At 44.4% G+C, this 13,845-nt stretch overlaps 2 protein-coding genes across 2 annotated transcripts; both read right to left on the bottom strand.

Annotated features, from left to right (window-relative positions):
- Positions 1-964: 964 nt before the first annotated feature.
- LOC120908887 lies at positions 965-5,888 on the bottom strand. The gene is made up of 2 exons (XM_040320366.1): positions 5,841-5,888; positions 965-4,666 (listed from the first exon to the last, which is right to left on the bottom strand). Exons 1-2 carry the CDS (start codon positions 5,886-5,888, stop codon positions 2,090-2,092), a joined length of 2,625 nt encoding a protein of 874 aa, XP_040176300.1. The 3' UTR covers positions 965-2,089.
- A 1,107-nt stretch (positions 5,889-6,995) lies between these two features.
- On the bottom strand, positions 6,996-8,231 carry LOC120908881. The gene has a single exon (XM_040320354.1). It carries the CDS (start codon positions 8,229-8,231, stop codon positions 6,996-6,998), a length of 1,236 nt encoding a protein of 411 aa, XP_040176288.1.
- Positions 8,232-13,845: the final 5,614 nt, after the last annotated feature.

Genomic DNA, 13,845 nt, shown 5'->3' with positions numbered 1-13,845 from the left:
TACCAAACCCACAGCCGCCACCAATTCTGTACTCACCTTCGGTTTTGTTGTTTTGTTTCTGATCGCACTTTTCCGCTCATCCACAGCGCTGCGGGTTGCTTTCTTCATTAGGTTGTCGGTAGACAAAGGCGAGATAGGCTGCTCGCTTAGGAATTTTCACGTAACTGTACACACACTAAAGTGATGATTTGATGATCGACGTTGCGGGAGTTGCTTGTCTTGTCACCAAAGTTTTAGCCTGCTGCACACAAAAGCGATGAACTCGATGATCCACGGTGTTGCTTGTATTGTCGCCCAAAATTTCTGCCTGGCACGTACAATAAACAAAGACACGATTGTCACCAAAATTTTTGCCTGTTGCACACAAAAGCGACGAACTCGATGATCCGACGGTGAGGGTGTTGCTCGTATTGTCGTCCAAAATTTCTGCCTGACACACACACACAATAGACAACGAACACGATGATCCACGATGAGGGGCGTTGTTTGTTTTGTCACCACAACTCTAGCCTGATGCACACAAAAGCGACGAACTCGATGATCCTCGGTAAGGGTGTAACTTGTATTGTTACCCAAAACCTCTGCCTGACACACACAATAGACAACGAACGCGATTGTCACCAATTTTTTTTTCTTGATGCACACAAAAGCGACGAACTCGATGATCCACGGTGAGGGTGTTGCTCGTATTGTTTTCCAAAATTTCTGCCTGACACACACACACTAGACAACGAACACGATGATTCACGATGAGGGGCGTTGTTTGTTTTGTCACCAAAACTTCTTTTTTTTTTTTTTTTTACATGCACACTAATACAGCGAACTGGTGTCACAAGAGGGCCGGAACGGTTGTTGCTCTTCACACGTTAACTTTTTTTTTCTCTTCTTTTTTTTTACGCTCAGTAGGCGATGAACTCAGTGAGGCGATGACAGTAACAGTTATTTCGATTTTGTTTTTTTTTTATTTTTTTTACGCCAAACACTATTGCTCTGGTTCAATCATGTGACGCATTTTTATATGGACACATTACACCGCACTTTGCTACTGCTGCTCTTTTGATGTCACAATGCAAGAAATATCACTTCTGCACGTATGGCAATGTTATACGTATGCCATATTTAGCGTTTTCCCAATATGTTTCTGTTGCTCCTGGCATGATCGCCATGTTATGTTCTTTCAAAATATTAAATAAACACGATGTGTTTAGTTGGAGCTTGGACGCTAAATCATGCGCAGCGCGAGCTGCGCATTCCTTTTTATTCGAAACTGACAGTATTTCAAGACGGATCGCTATCGCTTAAACCGTGCACAACGGTTTCAGGTCATGGCAATATTGGTCATAATGCCATAACAGTAGGATGTACATTGTCTTCCTTAATAATCACCAGTGTATTTTCTTTCAGAACCGCTGATTTCCCGTTGCAATATTGGCTCGAGCTTGTATTCCCTCAAGTAGTTGCTCGGTGTCTCGGTGTAATCGATGATTGGTACCGCTTGCAGATTGCCACCGACGAGGAAGTGTCCCGGTGTCAATGGTTCCAAGTCCGACGGCTCATCGGATAGAGGTGTAATTGGTCGCGAATTCAAACATTGCTCTACCTGGGCAAGTAGGGTAAGCATGCTCTCCTGTGTGATGCTTGTTGTTCCTATTGTTCTGACTATATGCTTTTTAGCTGCCTTCACCGCTGGCTCCCATAAACCTCCAAAATGTGGTGCTCTTGGGGGGATAAACTTCCACTTCATCTGATTCATCGCGCACCAATCAAATATAGCAGCTCGATCATGTTCGTTGCACTTTAGCATCTTGTATACGCGATTCAGCTCATGTGCCGCTCCCTTAAAGGTGGTTGCATTGTCGGAATGCAGTTCACTGATTTGACCACGACGTGCAATCAAACGACGAAGTGCATTGATAAATGCTGTTGATGTTAAATCGCCAACCAGTTCGATATGTACCGCTCTTGTTGAAAAACATACAAATATGGCGATGTATGCTTTAATCGGACTTCTGTTGCGTATGGTTTGTTTTATATAGATTGGTCCGCAATAGTCTACTCCGCATACTGAGAATGGTCTTGTTGGTGTGACTCATGATGTTGGCAAATCGGCGATACTTTGCTTAACAAGTGTGGGTTTGGCCTTAAAACATGCGTGGCAACTGTGGTACACAGACTTGCACAAATTACGACCGCCAATTATCCAAAAGCTTTGGCGTAGTGTTGTTAAAAGCAGTTGTGGTGCAGCATGCAGCTTACTCAAGTGTATCGAAACAGCTAGTAGTGCGGACAGTGGATGTTTCGATGATAATATTACCGGGTGTTTTTCTGATTCCGACAGATGTGCGTTACTGAGCCGGCCACCAATGCGCAGAATACCTTGCGTATCTATGAAAGGGGAAATCCATTTTAATTTGGAGTTCTTCGGAATCTCTTTGCCCTTCTGCAGGTGTTGTATCTCCTCGGAAAAGGTGTCTTGTTGCGAAAGATAACACAACTTGAGTTCTGCCGCCTTGAGTTCGTCTACAGTGAGTGGTAGGATGTCCTTAGCATGGACCTTGTTTCCTACGCGGCGCTTTGCGTTTTGTATAAAGCGCAAACAATGTGAAACAACTCTTTGCAGTTTGTGGTAGATCGAAAATCGTGAGAACAAACTGTTTTGAAATTCGCAGATTAATGCTGTGCTTGCAACCCGTGACGATAGGTTTTCTTCTTCTGCGCTCTCATCTTCGCTTGGTGATGGTGTGTTCTGTGGCCATTCTTCCGAGTTGCGTGCTAACCAATGTGGCCCGTGCCACCAGCGCTCACACACTAGCAATTTTTCCGGAGTTAAACCTCGCGAAATGTCGTCTGCTGGATTGTCCGAGCCTGGAACATGCATCCAGCATTGTATTCCAGCCGTTTGCTGAATTTTTGCAACCCTGTTTGCAACGAAGGGCTTCCATCGATTTGGTGCTGAATTCAGCCAGTGAAGAACAGTCATGGAATCGGTCCAACAGATGGTGGTAGCAGAAATTTTCAGTGATTGCTGGACTTTCTCGTTTAGGAGTGTGGCTAGTCGTGCTGCACATAATTCCAATCGAGCTATGGAATGTGAATTGGATAACGCAACGACCTTTGACTTGGCTGTTAGCAGCTGCACGGTTACTCCTTCCATGCTTTCAGCCCGAATGTAGCAACAAGCACCATATGCTAGTTGTGATGCGTCGGCAAAGATATGAATTTGCAGACTTGTTGCCGTGCATTGCGATATGTACCGTGGGGCTGTCAAATTGCGTAGTGAAGATAGTGTAGAGTGAAATTTCGACCATTCATGCTGTAAGTGCGATGGTAGCTCGCTGTCCCAGTCATATGCCTTTCCATTAATCTTGAGAGCCCATAGTTGCTGCATGAACATCTTTGCGATGATGATCGTTGGGCCCAGTAACCCGAGGGGATCAAATATCTTGGCGATATATGACAAAATTAACCTTTTCGTCATGCTGGGTGTTGTAGGTGGTATCTCAATACGAAACCGTAGTGTATCAGTTGCCGGTTCCCAAACGATGCCTAACGTGGATACTTGTTTCGAGCTCTTCCAGTCGTGCGTGAGTTGTACCGCCACATCTTCAGAAGGAACGTTCTTCAATGCTTCGGTGCGGTTCGACGCCCATTTCTTCAGCGTGAAGCCAGCTGAATTTAGCATGTCTGAGATTTGCCTTTGTATAACGATTGCTTCGGACAAATCATCGGTACCCGTTAGCAAATCATCTACGTAAAAATCGTTCATGTCCGCATTCATTGCCAAAGGATACTCTTCCTTGTGATCAAGAGCAATCTGTTTTAGGGTCCTGGTTGCTAAAAATGGAGCAGAGGCTGTGCCGTACGTAACCGTCTGTAGCTCAAATGTCGATATAGGATCTGCAGGATGTTCTCTGTACCGGATGCGCAGATAGTTACGGTCATGAGGGCTATGTAAAATTTGACGATACATCTTCTCTACGTCTGCAGTGAGAGCAATGGCACGAGAACGAAACTGAAGGATAATCGATAAAAGATCTTCTTGAACGACTGGTCCCACTAAGAGTTTGTCGTTCAATGAGTAACCACTCGAAGTCTTACAGGATGCATCGAACACGACACGCACCTTCGTGGTTGTGCTTGATTCCTTAATGACAGCGTGATGTGGGAGGTAGTAATGCTCTACCGAATCGTTTGCAGCACTGGTAAGTCGCTTCATATGCCCCAAATGCTCATATTCTTTCATAAATTCCACATACTCTTCTTTCATTTTAGCATTGGTGTTCAACCGCCGTTCGATACAACGCAGTCTGCGATCGGCTATTTCCTTCGACTCTCCTAAAACGATATTAGGGTTGGAGTTAAATGGCAAACTAACGACATACCTTCCACTTGAGTTGCGAACAGTTGTTGCTACGAAATGCTTCTCGCAAGTATTCTCCTCAACCGATAGCACAGGATCCTCGGCTATGGTTTCACTCTCCCAGAACCGCTGCATGGTCTCCTCCAGTGGAGTGTCGTATGCAGATAGATGGCACAGCCGCGGACCGATGGACGAATGATGAGTGTTGCCGGTGACAACCCAACCAAAATGGGTTTCGACCAGCCACGGTTTGCCTCTACCGATAGTGTTGTGTCTTTGGCTTGCATCACGTACTTTATTAAAACACTAATATAACAGTACACATCATAAATAATAACAAGCACAATACACACTAAAATACTCGGCCGCGCGCCAGCCGTACCGTGCCCTGCCGGGAGCCCTGCTCGACCGGCTGCTCGCAACACTTGCTTGTCCGAGCGCACAACACACACTAAGCGGCCCGCGCTTAGTGTGCGTACGACAGTGTGCGTGACACACTGTCGTCCCCTGGACATTGACCAGTGGTAGCACAACTACCACGGCAAGTCCAGGGGTCGGCACGGCTGCCCACAACATCTCCCCCTTTTACTTATCCGGAGGGGGTCGAACCGACACGCGCATATTCCATTGAGGGAATATCGGTGTGGTGACACCCTCCGGCCATAGACCCTTGTCCTGGGGCATTTTTGCGCAAATGCTGCTCCTAAGCTGCGACCCCGCTACCCGGCTACCGCAACGCTGCTACGACGTTGCAGGATATCTCCCCGGCGGCGACCGTAATGTCCCGCTAGCCTCATCCGGCAGGAGAGCATTACCCAGCAACTAGTTCCGCACGCTGCTACGCTGCTGCTGGCGATCTCTCCGGCGGCGACCGGTTTATTCCGCAAGCCTCATCCGGCTGAAGAGCATATCCCAGCAGCCCGTTATGGCATCCTGTAGCGGTGGTACAATTGCTGCAGCAAGGACGGCACACATATCGCCCTTCACGTCGGGAACAACACGTCGGTGCTGCAACTGGGGACGGAATGCGGCCTCCCCCTCTCTCCGACGAATAAAAACGGCAGCAGCGGGGCGGCATGGGACCTCGCCCCCTCTCCGTTGACACTATTGCTGCATCGGGGCGGCATTGGACCTCGCCCTCCTCTCCGTCAAACACGACGGCTGCAGCGGGGCGACATGAAACCTCGCCCCTCTCCGTTGACACTGTTACTGCAGCGGGGCGGCATGGGACCTCGCCCCCTCTCCGTTGACACAACGGCAGCAGCGGGGCGGCATGGGACCTCACCCCCTCTCCGTTGACACTACGGCAGCGTCGGGGCGGAATGAAACATCGCCCTCCTCTCCGTCAAACACAACGGCAGCCGCGGGGCGGCATGGGACATCGCCCCCCTCTCCGTTGACACTACTGCTGCAGCGGGGCGGCATGCGACATCGCCCCCTCTCACTGTTCTACGACGGCTGCAGCGGGGCGGCATGGAACCTCGCCCTCCTCTCCGTCCAACACGACGGCTGCAGCGGGGCATGGCATCTCGCCCCCTCTCCGTCGAACACAGCGGCAGCAACTCAGTGACCTCTCGCGTCACCAATGATGGCCCGGCAGCTAGGCAGAAAGACAATTCGCCTCTTACACTGCCGGCGCTCCTTGGGCTGCAGCCCGACGACACCTAGCGTCGCCGCAGATGGCCCGGCAATCAGGCTTCGACCTTTCCATTGCCGGCGCTCCCTGGGCCTGCAGCCCGGCGAATCAAACATCGCCGAGTGTGTGTGTGCGGCTGTCCCTTCTGTCCCCATCGCGGGACGACAGCCAGGGCCACGGTCTTAACGGCGGCGGCGGCAGCGGTCCTTGTCGAACGGCGTCCCACTGTCGCGGGGACCCGTGCCATCGCGATGGCGCCGGCTCCAACCGACGCGCTCGATCGCGATGGTGACCGCGGGTTCTTCTAGGGATCCTCCTTACGCAAGAGGATCCCATCCTCGTCGCCACTGTTGTGTCTTTGGCTTGCATCACGTACTTTATTAAAACACTAATATAACAGTACACATCATAAATAATAACAAGCACAATACACACTAAAATACTCGGCCGCGCGCCAGCCGTACCGTGCCCTGCCGGGAGCCCTGCTCGACCGGCTGCTCGCAACACTTGCTTGTCCGAGCGCACAACACACACTAAGCGGCCCGCGCTTAGTGTGCGTACGACAGTGTGCGTGACACACTGTCGTCCCCTGGACATTGACCAGTGGTAGCACAACTACCACGGCAAGTCCAGGGGTCGGCACGGCTGCCCACAACAGATAGAGCGCTTGCGACCGGTGTGGAGCTCCCAGAACGTATCGCCTCCGATGACGATGTCGATTTGCCCCGGACTGTTAAAGGTGCTGTCCGCCAATGCCACGTCCGGCATTTTCCATGAAGAGACGTCCGTTAATGATGTAGGGATGTTTGCGGATGGCGTGTCCAGAACCAAGAAAGTCATCTCCGTTGAGAAGGGTTGTGTCTTGGACTGAACGGTAGCGACGATGGAACTCTTGATCTGCTGTACTGCATTGCCGATGCCCGATACAGCGACGTTGACCCTTTTGCGACTCGTCAGCAGTTTCCGTGCGAACTCCTCAGCGATGAAATTAGACATGGATCACGAATCCAACAAAGCCCTTGCTTCATGGGTGTTCCCGTAGTCATCCTTGATCTGGATGTTTGCCGTCGCCAGAAACACATTGTCTTCATTCGACTGCCGCTTCGATGCGACGACGTCCCGTCGCTGTTGCACCTCCTTGGCGATGAACACTGGACAATTGCGCAGTGTGTGGTCTTCGGAACACTCCAATGGACACTTTGACTGTTGGGTGTGCGCAGTCGATGCAGCAGGAGCCGAGCGAGATGTAGCTGCATTCGCGATGAATCTCCGTTGCCCTGGTTGACGAATGAGACCGGCCACCTTGATACCACTAGCTGCTTGATCCTTCACGAAGTTGTTGGTCGATTTCAAGATTTGGATACGATCTTGCACGAAGTCGATCACATCCTTATATTTGTCCGTCGTGAAGTGCACGGAATGTTTCTCCCAAGCCAACAATGTCTCTCGATCCAACTTCATCAGCAGCATGTTTGAGAGGGGTGTATCCCACGAGTCAATCGGTTCATTCAGCTTTTTCAACCCGTTGACGAAGCGGGTGAATTCATCCACCAGGTGTGTGAGCTTATCAACGCACACCAATTGCACTCCCGGAAGGTAGTGCAATTTGCGATAGTATTCGCGAATCAAAAGACGAGAATTGTCGTACCGTTTAAGAAGCGCCGCCCAGGTAACCGAATAGTTGTCCGCCGTTAAAGGTGTATGCTCGAAGGGTACCGCCGCGTCCCTCTTCAACGATGACAGTAAGTATTGTAGCTTCGCGATAGATGGAAGCTCGGCTGAAGCGTCGATCATTGCGATGAAGCGATCTCGGAAAGAAAGCCATTTTGTGTGATCTCCGTCAAATGTTGGAAGTTCGATTTTGGGCAAACGTAAATTTGGCGCGTGGGGTCGACCGAATGCAAGCGTTGAGGAAGCCAAGCCCGTTGTATCGTTGAGCGAACCTTCTTCCTTTGGCTGTCTTTCCCGTAGAAATGATTTTAGCTTGCGACAGCGTTCTTCAATGTCGATCCGTTCCATTATGCTGGCTTCGACCGCTTCGTCTTTATCTTCAAGCTCTTCCAGTTTCGAAACTGCGGTGAAAAACTCTTCCTTATGTTTCGCCAGATCTTCTAACGCCTCTGGAATCTGCTTGGCATCATCACTCGAATATTTCGCCTGGAACCGTTCCAGCGATTTTATGTTCTCCAGGGCGATCCTCTTTTTCAGTTGCACTGCTTTAATTTTCTTATCCATTGCACAAAGAAAATACTGCGATATAACACGAAAATAACGAACAAAGCGATGGCGCGAATTTCAAAATGATGGCGTGTAACCGACCGTTGCCCTTGATGCGGGGCGATATGCGATGGCGGGAATTGTCACGGAATGACTTGCACACTTGACGACGAATACCGAATTCCACTCTTGATGCAGAATGAAACTTATTTCTTCTCCGTATATCACAATCCGGTTCGAAGGACCAAAAATGTGAAATATATTCACGAAAAGGGGCTGGCTGTGATATTTGGAGGAAATTTGAATGGGAAAGTGTACACCTTTATCGCTGGTCGGTTTGCAACTGTATATTCGTTTGTCCTTTTTTGTATATAATAATTCATGCAGTTCATAGTTCATGCAGATCGAGCAGTTTCTAACGTCGAGTAGTTTATAACCTAATCTTAGTTTCCTAACGCTTTGTTTTATGCAATTCAAATTTATGTTCGAAAAGAATTATCCAAATTCCAACATTTCCGGCCACCAAAGATGAACTTCTTTAAATTTCATGCAAAATATAAATCCAAAAATGAGTTCAAAAAAGAATTCAAAAAAAAGTTCGACTCTTGAACCTGACGCTTATCTCCTATCATACTGCTCGTGTGTGTAGATGTGTGAATGTGTGTTGCGTGTATCTTGTTCTGCCATGAGTGCGAAATGTAAACAATGTCGCGTGGCTTGCAGCTGCGCGTTACTCAGTGCCAGTGGTTTCCTTCTGCTCTAAGTTGCTAATTACGTCCGGATTAGGCAAAACCGCCAGACGATTAGCTGCGCGGACGATTTGCTTCCCTGAAGCAGTGCGCAGTGTAACGACGCGAACTACATCGTCCTTTCCAGGGTGTACTGCAACGATGCGCCCCATCGGCCACGAGGTAGTGTTATGTTCTTTCAAAATATTAAATAAACACGATGTGTTTAGTTGGAGCTTGGACGCTAAATCATGCGCAGCGCGAGCTGCGCATTCCTTTTTATTCGAAACTGACAGTATTTCAAGACGGATCGCTATCGCTTAAACCGTGCACAACGGTTTCAGGTCATGGCAATATTGGTCATAATGCCATAACACGCCCAACCAAAAAAATTTTTTTTTTTTTTTTACATACAATATTTCTTAATCCTATTTTTATGGACGATTTCTGTTCTATCACCTATCTTTAGTTCAACATTTGGACCGGTTTCTTTAATAATAGTATAAGGTCCTAAAAATGGTTGCTCTAACTTACTAGCCGTTTCATTTCTCAACAAACATTGATCTCCTGGCTCAAAAATCTTGATTTTACTTGTTTGGTCATACTTTAATTTTACCTTATGTTTGTTATTTATGAGCTTTTCTCTGACTTCTCGATGTGAAATTACCAATTTAGCTTGTAAGGTTTTTATATAGTTGTCTAAATCGTAATGCATTTCCTTTTTAGGGTTTTCTAAGCAATTCGAAGGAATATTAGGCAGTCGGCCATATAATAAAAAGAAAGGGGAATAACCTGTTACTGTATGTACAATGTTGTTGTACGAAAACTCATAGAATTGAATCCAATCCTTCCAAGCTAGTGGGTTGTCTTTGCAATGGATTCTTAGGAAATTCCCTAACATTTTATGTGAATTTTCCAAGGCTCCTATGCTTTCATGGTGATATGCCGTGGAATTTAGTTTTTCAATATTAAGTTGTTTGCAAAGTTCGATGAATAGTTTTGACATAAACTCTGCTCCTCTATCCGTGCAAATGATTTTTGGTATTCCATATTTGAGAATTACTTTTTCTACGAATGCCTTTGCTACCGTTTCCGTTCTTTTGTCTGTAATAGGTGTTGCTGTGATGAATTTAGTAAGATCGCATTGTGTTGTCAAAATATATTCACAACCTTCTACTTTCACAAGTGGTCCTACCAAATCTAAATATATTTTTTCCATGGGCTCGCTAGCAGTAGACGTTATTGTTAATGGTATTTTTGGTTCACTTATCTTTTGTTCACCTGACACTCTTTACATTTTTTAACCATGTTCCGTACATCTGTATCTATGCCCTTCCATGTATATCGTTGTTTAATGGTTTTCAACATACTATTTACTCCTGCATGTCCTGCTGTAGGCAGAATATGATGATCGTTCATAATGAGCAATTTTAATTCTTTTTCACAATCTTTGATTATATTTATATCCCTTTGCATTACTACTATTTTTGGAAGGTTTTTTATATTTATCATTTTGATGTTTTCAAGAAGTTTTTTGATCTTCTCATCATATTTCCTTATTACCAGTATCACCTCTTTCCCTATTTCTTTTTTTATTTTCAAAATATCGAGCAATATTCTCCGTAGATGAATTATGCTTTGTGTATCGGGAATTTTGATTTTTTCGTTTGTTGCTACAACATTTTTTATCTCAGGGCAAACTACGAGCTCTACGAATACAGTTTTTGATGAAGGCTGTGGATTGTTCGGAATGTTCTTGTCTGAAGAAGCGTCATTTTGTTTAGAAATCATAGACCTTGTTGTTGTTAGTACTACGTCATGATTGAGTGTTTTGAGATCGTCACTCGACATTCGAGAAAGTGCATCTGCCACCACATTATCAGTTCCTTTTGTATACTGGATCACGAAATCGAACTCCTCTAATGCAAGGCGGAATTTAGTGAGTCTGCTTGATGGGTCAGTCATTGTAAATAAGTAGACCAGCGGTCTATGATCAGTGAAAATTTCGAATGTTTTTCCAAACAAATAGGGACGAAAATGTTATGTAGCCCACACTACTGCTAGCAATTCCTTTTCTATTGTACCATAGTTTAATTCGGCTTTGTTCAAAGCTCTGCTTGCATAAGCTATGGGTTTCCCATTTTTATTTTGTAAGACTGCACCGATGGCTGTTCCCGATGCATCCGTATGTAATATGAATTTATTATTTTCGCTGAAATCCGGAAAGTCTAAAAGTGGTGGATTTATAAATTTTTGTTTAAGTGTTTCAAATGATTGATTACATTCTGGAGTCCATTTGAAAGGAACATTTTTTCTTGTGAGCATATTAAGCGGCATACAAATGCTAGCAAAATTTTATATGTGCTTCCTATAGTAATTGGCAAACGCAATGAATCGTTTAACTTGATCTGCGCTGGTTGGTACAGGCCAATTCTTAATACATTCAATTTTTGCTGGATCAGGTTTTATCCCTTCATTAGAAATGTAATGTCCAAGATAAACCAATTCTTTTTTTAGAAAATGACATTTTTCAGGATTTAATTTTAAATTGACTTTTTGTAATCTAGTAAAGGTAGCAATAAGATTTGTATTATGCTCCTGTAAGTTTTTCCCGAAAACAATAATGTCATCAAGATAAACCAAACATTTTTCTTGATTTAGTCCTGACAAAGCAATTGTCATAAGCCTCGAAAAAGTTGATGGGCTGATTTTAAGACCCATAGGTAATCTTGTCATCTGATATTGGCCCGTTGCTGTGGTAAATGCTTTAATTGGCCGGTCCTCTTTATTAAGTTGAACTTGGTAGTATCCTTGTGACAAATCAAGGTGCGAGAAATATTTGGCACCAGCCAATGAATCAATTACTTCCTCTATATTAGGAAGTGGAAATTTATCATCTTGTATAACTGAATTTACTTTCCGATAATCTACTACTAGCCGCCATTTTTTCGTATCATTTGATGATTTTTTAGGTACCAATAAAATAGGGCTATTCCAGTCGGATTGAGCGGGTTCAATTATGTTCTCATTCAGCATTTTATTAATCTGTTTTTCTGTTTCACTTTTCTGAAAATATGGCAACCGATATTGCTTTGAATAGCTTGGTGTTACATTAGTTTTTGCTTTAATATTAGCTTGAAGACAGCTTGAAGGTTTAAGAACGTCATTATTGAGACAAAAATATCGTTAAATTTTAAACACAATTTTGAAATCATTTTTCTTTCATCATCTGTTAAATGTGCTAAATTTAATTCTTTAAGAAGTTGTTTGGCCCTGTCAGTATTTTCATCGTTTCTTTTAAATTCAATTATATTATAAGCTTCAGCAGGTTGAATTATTGGTTTGAAATTTTTAATGGAAGTTGGTTTGTTTGAAAAATTAACTAACTTAACAGGAAGTTTCCCATTTATTGGTGTTGCTAAACTGTTGGCAACAAAAACATGTGGCGATAATTGTTCACTCATTATTACAGACATTTCAGTTGTATCTGTATCAACATATGTAAGTAATTCAGTTCTTGCAGGTATATGAAAATTATTATAATATTTAGGTGGGGTAAAAGAAATTTTCATTTTAGAAAAATCAAAAATAGCATTAAATTGTTTTAAGAAATTGGTACCAATTAACCCATTAATATCTGACGGTAAATTATTTAGTACATGAAAACGAATAGGATATTTATTATTATCAATAGTTATTGTCGTGTCGATATATCCCATAGTTTGAGTATTGCCATTAAGGCCTCTGACCATAAACTTATTATGAGGATTAATATATACATGGTTGGGAATACATCGTTGTGCAATAATGCAACAAGATGCTCCGCTATCGATAATAAATTGGATTTTTTTTGAAAAAAGGTGACCAAAAATTTTAACGGTTTTGATTATATCAAAATCAACGAAATAAATCCAACAAATTTACGTCTTCCTCTTCCTGCGTTGGTGCATCATTGGCTGAAAAGTTTTCGTGTTGATGTGTGTTGTTTGGATTTGACCTATTTGGCAAAAATGATGAACTTCCACGAAATGCATTATTGTTTCCCCTTTGATTTCCTCTTAAGTATCGAAAACCAGATGGTCGGCGACAACCACCTCGGGCTCGCATGGGTGGTCGATTGTACCAGTTTTGTCGATGGTTCCACAATGCATCATGGTTTCCATCATTGTTTTCAAATTCAGAGGAACATTCCAAAGCATCAGAAATCGCCTTGCTTAGTGTGGGAGGATTTCTTGCTTTCAGAAAAAATTTTGTTGTTGGATTGGATAGTCCCCCTATAAACGCACGTATAGCTGTTGTTTCCACTATATTTTTCGCAGAACCTTCCGGAACAAAATTTCCAGCTGAAACATGGGCCGCTGCTAGTTTTGCAGACAAAGCTTCAATTTCTGACCCATACTCGGAAATGTCACGCTTTCCTTGCCTCTTGGTTCCCATCTCGTGTTCCACCGCCAAAGGTGTCATTTTTACAGCGAATTTTTCTTTTAGGAGTTTAAGCGCCTCCTCAATTGTATTAGCAGGAGTGATAACTCCATGCGCTACGCCTGTCAGTGTGGTTCTCAAAAATTTTAAAAAGTGATGCTCATCTACACCTTCTGAATATTCTCGAAACAACTCAACACTTTCTATATAATTCGCAAGGTCTTTTGAATTACCATCATATGGTTTAATTAGTTTTAATCCTAAATTCAAGTCAAGTTTTGTCGTCATTGTCGCGTTTTTGTTTGTCTGCTTGTTGCAAGTGTTTTGTCTGAACACTACCAAACCCACAGCCGCCACCAATTCTGTACTCACCTTCGGTTTTGTTGTTTTGTTTCTGATCGCACTTTTCCGCTCATCCACAGCGCTGCGGGTTGCTTTCTTCATTAGGTTGTCGGTAGACAAAGGCGAGATAGGCTGCTCGC

Source organism: Anopheles arabiensis, chromosome 2, assembly GCF_016920715.1.
Source record: "Anopheles arabiensis isolate DONGOLA chromosome 2, AaraD3, whole genome shotgun sequence".
NCBI classification, from domain to species: Eukaryota; Metazoa; Arthropoda; class Insecta; order Diptera; family Culicidae; genus Anopheles; species Anopheles arabiensis.
This window is presented reverse-complemented; position numbering and strand designations above follow the sequence as displayed.

Coding starts and splice junctions, on each gene's coding strand:
- LOC120908887 (XM_040320366.1), bottom strand. CDS start 5,888: ATGCCATGCCCCGCTGCAGCCGTCGTGTTGGACGGAGAGGAGGGCGAG. Junction 4,667..5,840: donor TGGACGGAGAGGAGGGCGAG/GTTCCATGCCGC, acceptor CTGTTATATTAG/TGTTTTAATAAAGTACGTGA.
- LOC120908881 (XM_040320354.1), bottom strand. CDS start 8,231: ATGGATAAGAAAATTAAAGCAGTGCAACTGAAAAAGAGGATCGCCCTG.